Source organism: Acanthisitta chloris, unplaced genomic scaffold (assembly GCF_000695815.1).
Source record: "Acanthisitta chloris isolate BGI_N310 unplaced genomic scaffold, ASM69581v1 scaffold34687, whole genome shotgun sequence".
NCBI lineage: Eukaryota > Metazoa > Chordata > Aves > Passeriformes > Acanthisittidae > Acanthisitta > Acanthisitta chloris.
The window spans coordinates 1-18,439 of record NW_008682613.1 but is presented as its reverse complement, the minus strand read 5'-3'; the positions used below and the strand labels follow the sequence as shown (position 1 = coordinate 18,439).

At 48.8% G+C, this 18,439-nt stretch overlaps 1 protein-coding gene across 1 annotated transcript; it reads right to left on the bottom strand.

Annotated features, from left to right (window-relative positions):
* Positions 1 to 1,829: 1,829 nt before the first annotated feature.
* PPTC7 (PTC7 protein phosphatase homolog (S. cerevisiae)) lies at positions 1,830 to 18,436 on the bottom strand (the record flags this gene model as incomplete). Its single annotated transcript, XM_009078596.1, has 6 exons — positions 1,830 to 1,888; positions 3,045 to 3,174; positions 4,814 to 4,937; positions 6,922 to 7,120; positions 9,781 to 9,960; positions 18,280 to 18,436. Coding segments are annotated over 6 exons (849 nt in total), but the record flags the coding sequence as incomplete, so codon positions are not given.
* Between the last annotated feature and the right edge of the window lie 3 nt (positions 18,437 to 18,439).

Sequence of the window (18,439 nt, the reverse complement as noted above, 5' to 3'; positions counted from 1 at the left end):
GCAGGGCACAGCACAGTGCAGGATCACACCCAGCAGGGCACAGCACAGTGCAGGATCACACCCTGCCGGGCACAGCGTGTTCAGCTCACCAACACCAAGCACCGACAGACTGGGTAGAGTTCTCCCCACCCACTGCTCCTGTGTCACCAACCTCCCCAACTTTTCTCCGTTCACAGAATCCTCCCCATCCCCTCACCAAAATCCTGTTTTGGTCAAGTTAGGGTAGTTAAGGCATTTTGACAAGTAATTACAAGGTGATTGAAAGTAGATAGCTAACGTTATGCCAATTGAGGAATAGCAGATAAATCACTGAAGAGCTCCCAAATGAATCACTCGCTGCAGATGAAATGCCTGTTACAAGCACGACGTGCTGAGATATAGTAATGACATGTACATGGTACATGTTAAATGACCTTAAATAAAAGCTCGACATAGTTACGCAAATATACAGTACAAGTCCACAAAAAGTCTTTAAACGAGTTGAGGTAACCTCAAACTTAAACAGTTTTAATACAATAAACCAGGTAGTAAAAATCTCCTCTCGAGAGCAGGTAAGATTCCTTACTGACCAAGTTTGACTGCACTCACCTAACAGCAACATTACCCGACTCTTCATATATAAAAACATGGCTTTAATTTATTTCTACATACTCTTCTACCAGCAAAAAAGTTAATGAAAAACTGACCAAAAATATATATATCTTTACAGCTCTCAGTTTCCACGTGAACCTCGGGAAAGGGGAAGGAAAACTTGCTGGAAGAGGGGAACAAACGTGAGCTACTGCCATTCAGAGGGAAATGTCATATTGCAAAGTGGCTGTTAGATAACTGTAAACATCATTAAGGTTCATTGAAACTCCCAAACTTTAGTTGCTGAAATGTCACGTTTGCTGATCGCTCGCTCGGTCTGTGTTTCGGGCCCTGCTGCAGCAGCAGCCAATAGGTGACCGTGGGGTCAGAGGGCTCCCCTGGGCCACTCTGTCCTACCACTGAGAATGGCAAGTACTAACACAAATCAGGTTTCAACAGCAGAATTATCTCCCCCAGGTCAGGCCGCTGGGAGCTGAGGATGAGCTGTTGCTGTACCATCTCCCTGCGCCGAGGTGGGCTCAGAGAGGACCTCAGCTGTGCCAGCTCTGCCACGCCAGACCGAGCTACCACTTCTGCCTGAAAACTGACAATCATTATCCACAGCCAGAACATCCAGAACCAGGCCCAGGATGGACAAATGATCTGCAGAACTTTTTAACATCACAGTTAAGCACCTGAAATCACAAAACACATTTGCATCCATATAACTTGAACTAGGTTTTTGTTTGAAATCTCGTACTAGAAAAGGCTCCTAGGCTGACACCATGGATGGCAAGAGCAGAATGTTTACAGCAGTTAGAAATCTCCTGAAAACTGGCGCTCAGGAACACGAGGCCTTGGCTATCACCGAACAAGACTATGCGCGTGGAACTGGGCTGTGACACACCCTCGGACAACAGCGAACACTCCTAGCAAAGAGTAATGAGCCCTCGTGCAGAGGTGTTACCTATGGGTCTAGTCTGCAAGATGAGAAACCAATCCTACTCCCTGGACAGTCCCATCTCCGTAGCGACGCGGGTGGATCCTGCCCCCGCGACTCAGCTCCCGAAGACGCGCTCCGAGCTCCGAGCCGCGAGCGTCGTCACCTCTGGCTGGCAGACCACGACCAGTGCACTAGGAGTGGTTCTTACAAGGACAGCAGCTGCGTCTCAGGACAGCTGGGGAGGAGAGAGCAATCCTGCCAGCAGGAAACCGTACGGTGGCACCGGGAGCTCGGGGCCAGGGCGGCCCCCCGGCCGTCAGTCTGTGTACTCGGCCACGATGGACAGCAGGACGGTGATGTCGTCTGGTTTGCCCCCTGCAGCGGAAGAAAAACACCACTCGTGTCATGAAACCACAGTGGGCTGTCTTCTGCAACGTGTTTTCACTGCTAACCTGCTGACAACCTTCTATTCCCTGTTAGGGAGGTCAGGCATTGGGACAGGTTTGCCCAGGGAGGTGGTGGAGTCACCATTCCTGGAGGTGTTGCGGAGGTGTCTGGATCTGGTGCTGGAGGAGATGGTTTAGGGGTTACAGTAGTGACAGGTTGATGGTTAGACCTGATGATCCTTCAGGTCTCCTCCAGCCTTGATGACTCCATGACATTCTCCTTCAGAAAGCTCTTTTCAAACTGGGTGAAACACTCAAAGCCTCTTCTGTGCAGACAGGAGCTGTGCTTCCCCAGCTCCTCCCCAGAGCTGCAGCCAGGGCAGCCCCTCAGCTGGCAGCACACAGAGCCTGTTTCCAGCAGCCTGTGTACTGCACAACGCACACAACACCTGACTCTGCTCTGCCACAGGCAAACGGCCCCGAGGCCAGACCTCCTCAGCACCTTCCCCTGCAAACCAAACACCTCCTGAGCATCTTCTCCAGCACCGTGTTCCTTCATGGCTTCCTAAAAGCTGCTTAACATTGTTAGCTGCTTTTTCAATCCTCACCAGCCAGATCAGCACACTCACACCCTCGAGAAATGGCCCAGAAGGAAAAGGAGGTTGCTCTGGCTCTGAGCCCTGCCAGGAGTCAGGGTCTCTCCAGAGCACAGGAGGCAGGCCCAAGGGAGAGATCAGGATGCCAATGGTACAAAGAACACACATTTCAACAAAAAAAGCCCAGCTTCAAAACACCCAACCCAATGAAACCCAAAAAGCTCAAATAATGAGCAGAACCTCAGCCAAAAAGCATCAATAAGAGAAGACCTTAAAAACCAACCCCACCCACACACCAAGGAGCAAGCCAAGAGCCCAGAGAGCTCACATCAGGCAGGAATGTACTCATCAAAAATAAAGCACTCAGTGTGCTGTGTTCCCTGTGCTCCCCACGGGAGGCTCCGCTCCGCCGGGGCCTCGCCAGGCGCTCCCCTGCCAACCACCGCTCCCCACACTCCTCTGCCTTGTCAGAGCTCGGGACAACACAACTTCACTCTGCTGGAGGTTTCCCCAGGCCAGCCGGAGTGGGAGGAGGAGAGCAGCTCTTACCTCTCACATTCAGCCCGTTGTCACAGGCGAACTGCGCGAACGGCGACATGTACGTGGGGTCGTAGGCCAACTCGTGCGCCTGCTCAGCGATGCTCCGCGCAGTCTGCTGGATGCTCTCGTAGTTGGAGTTCTGAGCCAGGGAGGAAAAGGGGTTATCCCTACAGGGAAGTCCTCAGCAGTTGTTTGGCAACCCCTGACTGCTGGAGGTCTTGGGTCAGGGCACCACTTATGGCCTTCTCTTCCAAACAGAACCTTCACCATCCTTGAGGCCTTAGAAACTTGGGTTAGAACTCTGAATCTCCACACGTGAAGGCCAGAGCTCTGCTCCCTGCCAGCAGCTACTGACTTGGCTTTGGAGGATTTCTGAGTTTAGAAACTTGGAAGAATAACACTCAAAACAACTAAACCACCTCACCTGAAGGACAGAGGCTGCTCAGCAGCTGTGCCTGGGGTGCCCCTGCCAGGCCCTTCCCTCCCTCCTTCCCTTCCAGACAGGCTCTGGTGGAGGACTTGTTTTGCCCTGAATGCAAGTCTTGCACCTCTGACCCTTTTACCCCAAAGGACACACCACACTTGGGCAGAAGAGGCACTTTAAGAGTCAGCTGAGAAAAAATGCACTGAGCACACACTGTCTCCAGGCTGCATTTTCAGGGCCTTTCTTCCCCTGCTCCGACTCCTCTGCTGCTTGACTCCAGGGCTGTCCTTGCCCAAGCCAACATGACAGACAACCACTGCTCTTTTGTCTGCAGCCGTTTTCAAATGCCATGTCATTTCAAGAGCCTTCCCCACAGGTCGGGGAATTAGCGGGCATTTATGTGATTAACTTTTGGCTGAACCTCTCGGGAAACTCCAGTGCCTTTCCCGAACGGGCCAAAAGGTGGAGCTCAGCTTTCCTCCAGCAGGGAATTCCAGCCCCAGGAGCAGCCGAGGGCGAGCAGGGACAGCGCCAGGCTCCTCGAGGCAGCAGCGAGGGCTGAGGAGCACAGCCAGCCCCAGCCACGCTGCCTCAAGGGCCATTCCTGCCACCTGTGCAGCTGCAGGGAAGAGCAGGCCAAACTCTTCAAACCACCCTGCAATTCTCTCTCTTACCCTGATCTGCATTCCACAGCAAAACCGTTTCCTCGGGGAGGTTATGCATATTGAGATCTCCTGAGTACACTTGCCTTTCCGTAAGTAAATAGCCTTGAGCTAAATGTTCTTAGCGAAATTAAAATGTTTTAATGTGTTTTTACTATTAAAAAAGAACATTTGTGGTCATTAACCTGGAAAAGCTGCCAGGGATTTTTTTTAACAGAGCAGTAAAGACTTCTGAGTGCATACAATCTACAATTCAGACAGCCCATGCTACATCACAACTCCTGGTTCAGAACCTTTCGGAAAAGCTGAGAATTAAAACGTTAAGGGTTCAGCTCAGCCCTCAAACAAGCCCCAGGAGGATGCTCTGTTGTCCTGCACATCACCTACAGTGTGTGGGCAGCACCTGCACCGAACACCTCCCCCTGCCCTGCCTGGAGACACAGAACCAGCTGCCACTCAGGAATTCAGGCCCAAGCTGCTGCTTCTGGGCTCAGCCTGGATGCAGGTCCTAGAGACAGAGCCTTGGGGTCACATCCCTGCCCACTGCTCACACGGGGCACGACGTGAGAAGCCTTTAAACCACAGAGCGCGTGGGGAGGCTTTTATTCAGCAGTGTGTAAAAAGTAAGGGCAGTAACTGCACAGGTCTAACAGGAACAAAAGATGAGGAAGATCTGGGGGACACAGACTCACCTTGAGCTTTTTCAGCTCCTGCAGGATCATGTAGTCAGGCATGTTGTCAAACAGTCCGTCCGTGGCCGTCAGGATGATGTCCCCGAGCTGCACGTCGAAGGATGTGCTATCGGCGGCGTCGGGGCTGGAAGGGACAGAGGAGTCAAGGGACAAATATCACCCTAACCCTGGAGCTGTGGCACCAGCAGGGCCTGTCAGGAAAGCTCCAACAGCAGCTCTGTGACTGCAAACAGGTAATGTTCCAGCTATTAAATACACCGAGGATTTGCATTTAGAATTCCCAAATGAACAATCCTGCAAACTAATCTGCTGCGTGAGTGGATCTCCATGGAAACCATGAAGCAGAACGGCAGCTCAGGGCTTCCCTCACTCCTCCTAGGTGTGTGAGAGCAAGGACAATCCATGATGGGCATGGCCAGAGCACTTCAGGACTCTGAATCACTTTCTCAGCCAATGGAATATGAAACACATCTGGAAGCTGCTGTCAGGAGTCCACAGCCTGTCGGAATACTTGTGTCTAACACACTGCACACCACCAAGAGAAAACACCCAGTTTGACCACAAACATTGCTGCAAAATCTGATTCCCTGAAGCAGCACAACAGCCCTTCCCTTTGTAAAGACTCCCCAGGGTCTCTGAACAGGAGAAGCTGCTGCAATGGGCCCTGGGGCTGCTTTGCTCAGCTGATGTGTAGCCCTGGGAAGGCTGATGGAGCTAAGATTGCCTGTGCCCATATATAGCCAAATCCAACACTGAACTGGGACAACAAATGAAAGAGGACTGGAGCAGCATTTCCACAAGGCACATGAGTACTAATTAGCGTCAGGAACAGAGCAGGAACCAGCCAGAGCTGTAATAATGATTCAGAGCTCAAGTGTGGGAGCACATTTATCTTGTGCTTTCCTTATTACGGGATGACTCAGATTCCTTGGCTTCCCTGACTTCCACTGGACATTACCAATTATCCTTCTGCTTTTTGGTGTTTTTATCTTGCCACGGATGACAGACTCTCTGAAAAATTCAGATTTTTTTACAGCTCTGGAACTTCAAATCATCTTTGTTCTGAACAAGTAAGGTTACTGAAGGGTTCTAATTTCAGAGTTCTACCCTCTCATATGAAGAAGAAATAGAACCACGTGCAAGGATGGTCAGGAGTTTCAACCACCAACGTCTTCAAAGTGAGCTATTTTGGCATTAAAGTCATAACCTTCACTGCATCAGCCTTGACACTGCATAGAACCTTTAGGCTGGAAGAGACTCAAGTTCACTTGAGAATGCACTTAGCTGCCTTCTGCATTCCCTGTATGCCATGGGCACTCCTTGAAGATCCTCTTACCATCTCCCTACATTCCAGTGAGGGATATGACTTTAATGAGTGAATAAGCATTTTTGAGAGCTGTATTTTAACACATAATTGAAAGCTGCTTAATTTATTCCCTATTACTGTTAAGACTTCACATAGCCAGGGTGGATCAGCCTGACACTCTTAGGGGAAGACACAGGAACAAACCTGCCTTTGATGCAACTCATTTCTGTGAACAGATTGTCCTTTCCCAATACTCTCATTCCCAGCTTGGTGTTCTGCCAAACAGTTTTTTTGCTCGTTTTGGTCAAATTCAATCTGCTGCGGGAAACAGTCGGAAACACAAGTTACAGTCACATGTCCCTCTGCTCTGTTCTCCAAGCACTTGCTACCTCAGTGCCAAGACAGCTAAATTAGCTACTCCAGTCTCAAGGGAGCACGGACAAGGAGAGGAAAGCAGAGCTGCTGGTAGGACCAGCCACTTGTCCAGGCTGACCAGCACACACACAGCTTTAGGGAGCAACGTCTCGCCGCGGATCACAGCACACCCACAGCCATGGGAATGTGCTACCATGGATGAATAATCACTGGCCCAGTGCACTCAGACTGTGCAGCAGGTACAAGGTTGAGCACAAGGTGATAAAGGCTCACACTGCCTCAAGAGAGAGGTGGCAGGTGTGAGACCTGCCCGGGTGTGTGTTTCAACCCCACGCGCTACGGAAGAGCCTCACAGCAGCAAAACTGCAGAATTCTGGGAGCTGGTCACAGGCACAGCTGAAAACCTTCAGTTCCTTTCCCACCTTACCTGTCACTCAAGACAACTCCTTCTGCTTCTGGAGGAGCTATTGAGAGCTGGAACGGAGTGTTGAAGTAATGCTGCTGCTCGTCGGATCGATGCACGACCTCTCCTCCCCTGACCACCAGGAACCCAGAGTCTCCCAGGTTGGCTGTATGTAAACGATGACTTGTTCTGTCCAGAACTACTATACAGGCCGTGCTGCTCCCTGCAAGCAGAGGAACTGAACTCAGCCTGCAGAAACGGCTTGGCCCCTCCTGATCTGACTGACAGGTCAATTATTCAAACATTTATCAAAGCCTAAAACTCAGGAGAAATTAAACACTCAATAATGCCCAAATCAGTGCGAAACAAAGCTAGCAAAACGCTAGAAATCTTTGCAACACGAGCTCTGATTTTCTGTGCAGAACTTACTTTTCCTGGCCTGACTTTGGTAAGCACATAATGCTGACAAACACCTGTTTTGTTTCACTTTATTTACCGTTTCCATCCTGACATACATCAGCACATTCTGCTATAGGAGTGGATTTACAGAACTCACATAAAATACTGAAATTCCAAAATGATGGAGATAATGGAATTCTAGTAGCATCCATACAATGCTAGGAGCTCTCCACACAGTTCCACTCATCAGCTGTAAATAAACCACACCAAGTACAGAACTGTGGGCAATTAAGTTTTAGGTCTGCTGCATTTCTCTGCCCAGGGCATTCAAATGCTCTCCTTCACAGTGTGGCTGTGCACAACTTGCCTCAGGTTCACAGTGGATTAATCATGCTCAGCCTTCAGGACACCAACTCACAAGTTTAAAGAAAACACGTTTCAGAGACAAACAGGATGACAGATTGAAGCAACAACAGAAACATGTCAGCAGTGCCCAGCACCACCCCAGCCGTGCCTGAGGGCACCCAGGAATTCTGGATCCATTCCCTGGGAAGTAGCCACCAGTCGTGCTTGGTTGCAAGCCACAGAAAAAACTGCTGCAAAGAAAGCCACCCCACACCAGTCGTGCTTGGTTGCAAGCCACAAAAAGAACTGCTGCAAAGAAAGCCACCGCGAAGTCCTTCACAGCAAACAGGACAGCACGTCCACCAAAAGACCTTCCCTTCCTCAGGGGGGGTGAGTACACCTACAGCCTTTCTCCTGGGCTTCTGTCCCACATCACCAGCTCGTCAACAGCCTTCATCTCCTACCCTAATGTTCTTCCAGCAGGGTTTTCCAAGCACAGCTACATGCTGGACAGACCACAACCTGCAGTGAGCTAAGCTTGTGATCAGGGTTGCTGGTGCACCAGTCCAGCTGGCTCCAGGCATCGCCTTTCCAGACGCTTCCCCTTCTAATACAGAGCTCCCTGCAACACACTCGCCCTGAATGTGTTCTCCTGGGAACACACAGGGCCTTCTCCACCCTTACTGCCTGGTGAGTCAAAGCAGCACCTCAGGGAAGTTCAGCTTTTCCATGTGACAGCATCCAAGACTGTTCTGCAACACAACGGTGTTTAAATAAACAGCACCATTTCTTCCCATTTCGGTTTTATTTGTACTGTTTGCTGGATTCAGTGCTGATGAACTAAGTGTCCAGGCTAAAAGCACAACAGCAAGGAAAGCTATCGCCTAATGAATCCTCCTTAATGAAGTGCTGTCCTTTCACTTTATCTTCAATAAACTCCAAAAGCTCATTGCCGTGGCAATGCCAGTTTCATTTCTCCTTCCAGAAACACCGCTCTGGGTTAAAGGAGAAACACGGAGGATCATTAGTTTCAAATTCCAGCTCCATTAGCAGAGTGTAACCGGGAGGCCACGTGTGGAATGCAGATCTTGTGACTCAGCACACGCTGCTGGAAAGGTCAAGCCAAGCAATGCTGCCTGCAGAGCCGCGGGGAGAGCTCTGCCAGGCCCCGCTCCAGGCCCCCTCACAGCCCTGTGCCCTGCCCAAACACACCAATCCTCACTGACCACTGCCACCCTGCAGAACCTCAGGGCACTGCTCTTGGGGCATATAATGCGAGAACATCTGTTTCCAGGCTCAGCAGACACGTTAAATACAGCACACAGCACTGCTCTGGCACAGGAGCTGCGGGTCAGGTGAGCCGCGCGCGGATCACGCAGGGCAACGCTTCCTTGGCACGGAGGAGGTCACATGCCCTTCAGAACAGGGCTCTGTTGGCAAGGCTGCCACAGCTGAGGCCAAGTGTCACCTCCCTGCTCGCCACTCCCCAGGCAGCTGAGTGCCCTGGCTCAAATCAAGGCTGACACAGAGCATGTGAAGCATCTGCTCCAGTTTGGCTTTGAGAGAAATCTGTAATGAATCCCCCACAAAGATCTATAAAAGTAGTACTTGCAGAGATTGTGTGATATAAACTACAGAAGTCAGCCAACTGGGGCTTGAGTTCACTGGACATAAAAGGCAACAGGAGCAGCCAGGCCAGGAATGAGCAGAACTGCATCCAGTTATCCTCAGAAAATATTTTTCCTTGCATAGCTCAAGCAAAAAGCCACAACCAACCACTAAGAGGCTTCGACAGAGAACAGTTCTTTGTACATACAAAGCAGAGAGTGAGCACACGTGCCACAGCCTGCTCTGCTGCAGAGCTCACTCTGCAGACTCTGCTGAATCCACCCTGCACACAGACAGGCTGCTGGCCTTTTATTTCATACCTACACACACACAAACACCCCTTGCATTACTAAATTAATCAACACAGTGTTTAAACATACAAGGAAAAAATCCGGATGCTGCCAAGACAGCTCCATGTCTGTGTTCTAGTCAGCTAAAGTTGCCTGCCTGCAGTTTGGTGTGGGAGCTAACACCAGCAGCAGCTCTTACCCAGGACACGAGCAGGCAGCGACAACAGCTCTGTGCTCTTACCAAGCAGAGGTACTTTGTTCTGCAGCAGCTCGCAGTATCCTGCGGTGAGAATCCCCACGGGATTGCTCGGGACGAACCGTCCTTCCTTCACCAAACGCTCACACGTCCGCATCAGAGTCCCTGAGAACTGAGAAGGGTCAACCCCGTAGTCTCTCCAGCCACCTACGCCATCTGCCACCCCTGCAGGGAAACAGAGAGTGAGTTAGGTGCACAGAAATGGCTTCCAAAACAAGGTGTTGAATTATTTACATCAGCTGTGATATTTAGCAACTGAAAGGTAGGACACAGCACCTGCTCCAAAAACATCTGTGATCAACAAACATTTCTGCCATCAGCTCCAGACCAATCTCCCGGTATCACCTTACCTGCTGGGGACAAGGTTTAAGCCTGAAGCTGAGAACTCTGTGAGGAGGTTGACTCCAGTAGGGAACAAAGCACAGGCAACGTGGGGGGAAGACAGATTCGATCACATTAACCTTTGACTAGCCCATTAAAAAGGAAGAAGTTTTGCTAATTTGAAAGGTGATGGCTGTTGAGATTTTAAACAATACAGAAATGACAAAAAAACTCTTCCCCAGTTTTTTCTCAAGCTACCTGCTCATAGGAAGGATAATCTATTTGGGAATCTCTATTTCCATAGAAACTAAACCTCCATTTCACAAGTGTATTCCAAAATCCTTGTAGCCAACACAAACTGGGACCTGTCCCTTCCAAGGAGAGTTTGTGCTTACAGCTTCAGCCAGGAAAGAGAATGGAAACTGACTATGATCCAGGCAATTTTCATTCAGTTACTGAAAACAACCTGGATCCCAGAAAATCAGACCAGTTCTTCCAAAGCCTGGGAAGCTTCTGAGCCACAGCAGAGGGAACCAGCGAAGGTGCTCATGGAATGAGGGTGGTCAGAGGGAGGGAAGCAGCAGGGACAACATTCTCCTGCCCATCTGGCTACAGGAGCTTCGAACTTTCTCAAACTACCTAGGTGATAAAAGTGGAATACTGCTGCAGGTATTATGTGAGATTAAAATATTTCTACATGGAAATTTTCCCAGTAATCTTTCTGATCCTCAGCATGGGACTGACCATTTCAAGCACAGGTTTCCATAACATCATAAAGCTAAAACATATCCATGAGAAAAGCATGAAGGGTGAATGTCAGAGCTCAGAACTGCCTCCTCAGGAAAAAATTCCACTGTTTGCAAAGGCAAGGGAATCTGAGTGAGGACATGAGCCTGAGCTTCCTCCTCTCCCAACGCCCTTCACACGGACGGCGTCCGAAAGCGAGACGGAAGGTTTAGAGCTGCCCTTGGCGTGAACTATAATCTGACAGGAGGTTACAGCCAGATCTGAACAGCCTATCAGCATTAATCAGATTTCTCCCTAAAATAGTGCACAACCTTTAGACACCTGCTTCGTCCCTCTGCTTTCTCAGGAAACGTGACAGGAACGAGATCCCTGCGCTCCCCTCTTCGGAACAGACCCTGGGACGCAGCTCATGTGAAAGCACCTCGGGCACTCCTGGAAAGGTCTTTTCTGGAGTCTTTAAGAACAGATTAATCCTCTCCCTACAGTTCTCACAACCTCAGGTTAACACTGGATTAAACCCTTTGCTTTCTGCTGCCATGCAGACAAGTCTAGAAGAAGAGATCACAAAGGAAAAGTTTCAGATCTAGAACCTGAAGTAGAAACTAAGCCCCAGGTCAGACGATGCTGTTTCACCTGACATTACCAGAGAAGCTTTTTTGTTCCTCCCCTTCGAGAAGAACACAACCCAGATGTACTTCTGCACTGCTTCACTGACTACAGTGTGAATGCAATGAGGAGATGCTGTTTGACAAGTGCTGTCCAAGGCTTTTGGCTCCCAGGGCCGTTCCAAAGCAAGCTCGGCAGAAGTCAGGGAGTTCCCTCAAGTGATCCACAAACTATTCTACATTAGCCTTGGGAAACCCTGGAACAGAAACACTGCAGCTGTGGCAGGGAGTCCCAGAAGGCTGTCAGAGCAGGCCCCTGAGGAGTGTTTGCTACCAAAACCTATTCAACCTTTAAAGCAAAACCAGGAGTGTGCCACCTGATTCTCCTGGCTCGCTCTGAACACCTCCTCAGATCACACCGACTCACGCGCCACCACCCGCAACTATTTCCTGCCCTTGCCCTGTGTGGAAAATGTGGGGCTTTCTCACTCTAATGGGTCAGCTCACTTGAGTTAAGCCACATGACCTTACTGGTTCCCCAAACATGGTTCACAAACACCATCAGAGCAGCACATGCTTCCTCCTGCTCTGGCACTGAGGCAGGAGGTGCTGCTTCCATGGAGATCAACATCCCTGCAGGCCCAGCAGACCCAGGACCCCCACAGCACACAGGGCTGCCCACAGAACATCTGCCCTTACTGCTTTTGCCTTCAAGGAAGAGTTCTACATTCCCCAAGATCTTCAGCCATCCTGTCCTGCCTTCACCACGGGTTTAAAATAAGAACAGCATCTTGACACTCTACATCCTCTATAAACTAAACAGTTTCATGGGAAAGGAATATGTGATTTTGAAACAGATTGAGTAAACTCCTACTGAAATAGATTACATGTAAATGAGAATAAAGTTTAAGAAAACTTTGTGGTATTTAATATACAGCAAACAAAGAGCAAAACTAACTGTGAGAGATTTCAAACTCCTGAAGCAGCAGGAACTGAAAACTCAACCTTTGAGGAAATACCATGTTTTCCCTCTGCCACTGAAGGAGAATCCAAAGGTCCTGCTATGGGCAGGATCACTGCAAGGAATAATGCGAAGCTCTACTTACTTAAGATTCTCTTTATTTCATCCAAAACAAAAAAAGGGTAAATATTCAAAATCATTACTCAGGTTTCCATGTCCTTACATTTGAACCATAAACCACTGTCTTCCAGTATTACCCAGGCCACAAACTTGGAATCACAGACCATTTCAGACAAACTGCAGCTGAGAATTGCTGAACTGAACTGCAGACAATCCTGGGGATTTTTCAAGCTATTCAGAAAATCAGACAATTTCACAGAAAGAACATTCCTGTGGCTAGTCCCTGCTCAAGCCCATCAGAAAGGACAGTGACAGTGCAATGCCTGCAGCCAGATGAACACCACTGTAAATAAAGCAATTGTAAACTTCACCATAAATTACTTCCAAACAATAAACACTTCTCAAGTATTTAACTGTGTTATGGAGACCTTTCAGAATCCCTGAGAGTCTAACACTCCACTTCATCGCCTTCTGCTGGAAAACACAGAAGCACAACTGCCAGATAACATACTTGCTGCATGTGTCAGTCCAAAACTAGCTCTTCCCAACTTCTCAAAGATTCCATGGACCAAAATCCCTCACAGAGAAACACGTGTCCAAGTTCCAGGACAGAGCACCAGCCACTGATGCTGCAGCACTGACACTGAGCCAGGGAAGGCACTGGCAGTGACACTTGGCAAAGCTGATCTCAGAACGCTCACAGCACCTGGGACAAGGCACCAGTTGCAGTGCAGAGGTTGCTTTGCCTGCCAGCACAGGAGGTTGACTGCAGAAGCTGGAGCTGAAACCAGCAGGATCTGCTCTCAGCACACACCTGTGTGAGTGAGATCCAGGTGTGCAGCTCAGAGCAAACAAATTCACCAGGCTACAGGCTCCCAACAGACCCACAACCCCAGCCAAACCCTGTTTAGTATCAACAGTGCTGTCAGGGCAGGTTCTGGCTGGCTGACACACTGACCTGCCCACAGGCAGTACCACCCTGTCCCAACAGCCTCCTGGAAGGTGGGTACTTCCAAACTTGGCATCAGCCAAGAACTCGGTCCACGCTGAGGAGCAGCAGCAGGCACAGTGTGTCAGCAGCACCTGCTTGTGCATGCAACCACAATCCACTTTCCAAGGCACTCCACACATCCTACTGAACCTTCAGTTTCTTGAGCTCCTTACCTGAAATAGCAATGAATCACTGATAAAAGAACATCAAAAAGATATATATAAGACTGAATCCATTAGGCATCAAAAATAACAGGATAAAATGCAGTGCAATCTGTTGCAGCACCCAAGTTTGAAACAGAAATCTCCATCCAAAGCAAAGCAGTGCTGACCCTCCAGCAGCTTCCCTGGCAGTGTGTGTGGGTCTGCTGGAGCCAAACGGTGTCTCTCTGACAAAGAAACAGCCCAGCTGGACACAAAGCCCCACAGGCAGGATGTGTGTGACTGTGAACAGGCTGCAAAAGGGAAGGTTACTTATTCACACTGTAACACACACAGTAAACCTTAAACTGCTCTTGCAGAGACAGAAAGGTTCTGGAAGAGTAACTTCCAACAAGAAGGAACAAAAAGCAAGAGGCACAGTGAGAGATGATGTTGAAGAACAAACTGAAGGACAAAGAGGGAACTGAAAACATTAAACTGTATGTCTACTTCCAGGAAAAAAACTACAGTTTATTGTATCTATTCCCTTCCCCTGCACACTGCTGTTCCTGGAACAGGATTTTACCAGGTAGATCTCTTCCCTATTTTATTTAAGCTTGAGAAATCACTCTGTGGATTTTGGAAGCTCCAGGAGAACACCGAACAATTATTTAGTTCTGCAAGTTCTGTAAAAAATTCCTGAGTTATAACTACTTAATCTCTCCAGGTGTTCAGCAACTGTGGAACAGATGAGCAGGGACAGGCTCTGGGGGCAGACACAGATCCACCTCAGGCAGCACAAACAAACCACAGCAAACAGCAGATTTTTGGAACATTTCCTGCACCGCAGGTACGATTAACCCTCACCTCCTGCACCGTGCTCAGCTCTGCCTATTTCAGTCTGGGACTTCTGACTGAATGGGATGTTTCTCAACCTGCAGCTTCTCTACACAACAGCACATGCTCCCTGTCGAATCAAAAGCTTCATGTGGTCTGTTACAAACCAAGACACTGCTCACTCCCTGTAAGGTGTCCTGAGCTCCCCCAGCACTCTGACAGGCTGCTCTGGGGGAGGCAGACGATTTGCTCCCTCAGTGTGATAAGTTGTGCTAAGGCAGCATCTCTTTAATAGGTATGATACCAAATAAACCACTTAACATAGTCCTCTATAACCTTCAGGCATCCAAGTAAGAATCCCTTCCTCCTCTACAGCTGCCAGAACAACCCTGACATTTCATCTACAAATCCTTATGCATGTTGTAAGTTTACTTTACTCGATGACAGTGAGACTAACAATATTCCAGGGGTTTCTCCCTCTGGAGTTCTGCACTGCTGACAAACTCCATTTCCAAACAAAGTGCAGCTCCTCTCAGGTCAGAGTATCTGCCCTGCAGCACCCGCCCCAAACAACCAAAAACCGAGATCTGCAGCAGACAGAAGAGCTGTCAAACTTTAACTCTGCAGTGGACAAACAGTTCCTTACTGCCAGACAGTTTTTTCCTACTCCTGGGGGACAGAAATAGTTTGGAGGACTCGTCAAGTCACACTGGCTACACCCGAACTTGTACCCAGCACAGACATTGTATAAGTGATGCTGTCACGGGATGTGCATTGGCTGCTGCAACGTTTCAATAATGAGTCACACAACAGCTTGGAAAATCCATAAAAAAACTAGCAAAGGAGCCTGATAAGGCAGGAATGAGCAAGAAAAGGCAGATCCTAACAATAAGGAAAGAAACAATCACCAGCATGAGATACCTCAACATTTCTAAAAGGGCTTTATTGTTCACTTTTGGTAATGGCTAGAAAACCATTTGAAAAATTTTGTTTGTTCCATATGTACTAAAAATTCTACACCAGTGCTAAAGAGAAAAAACAGAGGTGTCAGTTCCTGCAGAGTTTGGGGGTTCAGCTTTGAAAAACCTGCATTTCTGCCCTCAAGAGTCACAAAGGCTTCAGACTTGAACAGTATAGAACTTCTCCCAAGTGGTATCTGAGTACTCTGAGATCTGGACACCCAAGACACTGACACTGAATGAACCACAAGGTACAATGTGGTGCAAGAGCAGCAGAAAGGAAATGCAGGCCTGAATCATAAAGCTCCAGAGATTAACATTAGCAGTAAAGCCATTTCCTCTCTCAGAGGGATCCCTAAGGAAACACTCTGGTTCTGAGATCCTTGGTTCACCCTGTGCTCAGAATAGGGAGAAAACATGCAAATTCGACAGGTCTGTCCCAGACACAAGTAAAAGTAAGAGCCAAAACCCCCAAGGATTCAAGCACATCGGGAACAGGCCTAGAAACAACCTGAATCCTCATCAGCTTTGTGCTGATCTTATAGTGAACGGATAAAGCTCTGACTGGAAGACACTGCTAAACACAGCCCGGACAACAAAAGAAGTGTTTAGCATTTTGATTCTGCTATAAACACTCTGCCTAGTCAACTTTTGTTTGACCTAAGAAAATGAATCCCCAAGCACTCATGCCAAAGGCTGGGAGTAGCTCCCTCCCTGCTCCACCACACCCAGCTCCATCCCACGCAGCCTCTCCATGCACTGGTTCTGGCAAAGGTTGGCACAGAAGAATTTTCAGTTAATTATCTGGCATGGTTTTTTCACTGATGACTACTAACTCCAAGGGATACACTCGAAATTTACTGTTCTCTAAAAGCACTTACTGTGTCAAGTGTTCCCTTTGGCTCAAACCACGTGAGGCTTTTTGCTAAATGCCAAAAAATTAAGCTGGAAACCCAAAAGTGGCAGCTCTGACAGCTTTGCTGAGGTGCAGAGTTTGGCAGGTAATGAGTTAGTACAAAATTGATGAGGGTCTTTAATAAAATCATGAAGAAACCTCAGATTTGTGATGAGAGTAAGAGAAACTGGCAGGAAAACACTGGTGGTGCTGAAACTAACTCTCTGCAGCAGTGCAAAAGAGCTGGCTGAGAAAGGGAGAGTAAAGGGATGATCACAGCAGCAGAAACAAGAAGAAAACTACTGGTTATAAACTTAAGAGCTACAGATGAAGAAAAATCAAACCAAACAAACCCATCTGAGCATGACTTTCTGCAGAAAGTACAGGGATCTTGTGTTCTTGGTATACACATTAAAAAAAGCAATAAAGAGCTAACATGAAAATAGCCTTACAGGGAATAAAAACCCCAAAACAGACAAATCAACAGCATTTCCATTTAAACCAAACTTCACACACCCAGGTCTGCAGCCCTCTTAGCTGTTTGATCCTTCAGTGGAGCTACAGTCCTGTTTGTTTTCAAGTTGCCATGAAAATTAATGCAAAGCCCAACTCAGAAAGGCAACTCTGTTGGTTCCAGCAGGAAGACACAACAAGCTGTAGGTCCACATACAGTAATACCCAAATATGGCCCAAAACCCCCTAAACAGCATCAAATGGGGCTAAATCTACCCACAAAGAATGTGGTGCAAAGAGTCCACCCTGGAGGGAAGGAGATTCTGCACTGCCCCCGGGGCAAACAGCAGTTGCTCAGTTATTTATCAGTGCTGGCCCAGCATGAACTTCCAAGGCAGCCAAGCTCAGTCACGTGCTCAGGGGTGTCCAGCAGCTAATTCTCAGCAAAAAACATTTCTCTGGAACAGGCACAGCAGAAAAGATGCAAAGTGTCTGAAATGCACTGACCCGTTTTCCATATGTCCCTGAAAGCTGTAGGATCACCCTGCCAGGAACAGCTCCCTTGGGAATAAGCAGCAATCCTGTTACCTAGCACCAAGTCACAGCTTCCTGCAGAAGATGTCTCAGCTCTGTTAAATGGCAACCAAGTTACAGCGACAGCAGCAAACTGTGAGGAGTCACCAAGCACTGTCACAGCAGGAGAGAGCACAGAGCAATCCCAGCAGCTTTAAATGAGTACATACCCCCAAAAGAAAGCAGGGGCAGGGGGAAGGAAGCTATCAAGTGTGAAAGTTTGGGTGAAAACTGGCCTCTGGCAGTGCCCCCACACCTAACTCGTGCAGAGTGTCAAGCAGCGAAGTTCAACCTTGAGTACACACGAGAAAGGTCAAGCACTGTCCAAAGCAGTGCTGCCCATGGCCTCAAGATTCCACTCATTATCCACAATTATTCACTCCTTCTAAAATCCAAGCCCTTGAGATTCATTTCACACGTGAATCTAAACCAGAGAGCACAACCAGGCCAGAACAAACACCGAAACTGAAGTTTGACATTTGATTCCAGCCTCAATGTCACTTTGCCTTTCACTTGACAAGGACACAGCACACGCTGAAATCAGGAAGTGTCTGTCCCAGCGCTCTTTTCTAGGGAAATACAACACAAAGACGCAGGGCCTGGGTTAGGTTTTTAGGGCAGACAGAAAGTGAAACGCACCAGGAGCTGTTCCTCTGACTTTGGGAGCCACTGGGTCTTACAGTCACCCACAGGTGAAACACCCAGCCCGGCACACACGACACCCATCCCAGAGGCTCAGCCGCAGCGAAGAGCTTCCTAGGGAGGCTCGAACAGCGAACTCACGCCGACACTGACAGGCAGAAGCAGCTCCTTTGTCTGCGCGACCATGTGCGGCTCGGGGAGGGAAGGAGGGAGCTCGGCCAGAGCTCCCGCAGCACTTACCCAGCACATCGGCGGAGCGGTGCCGCGCCACGAAGCAGGCGTCATCCCCGTAGCACATGCCTTTCTTGAGGATGCCCTTGCGGAAATCTTTGCCGAAGCCGCAGCTGGCCGTCACCAGGCTGTAGTCACGGGAGTCGGTCTGCGAGAGGCCGCCCAGGAC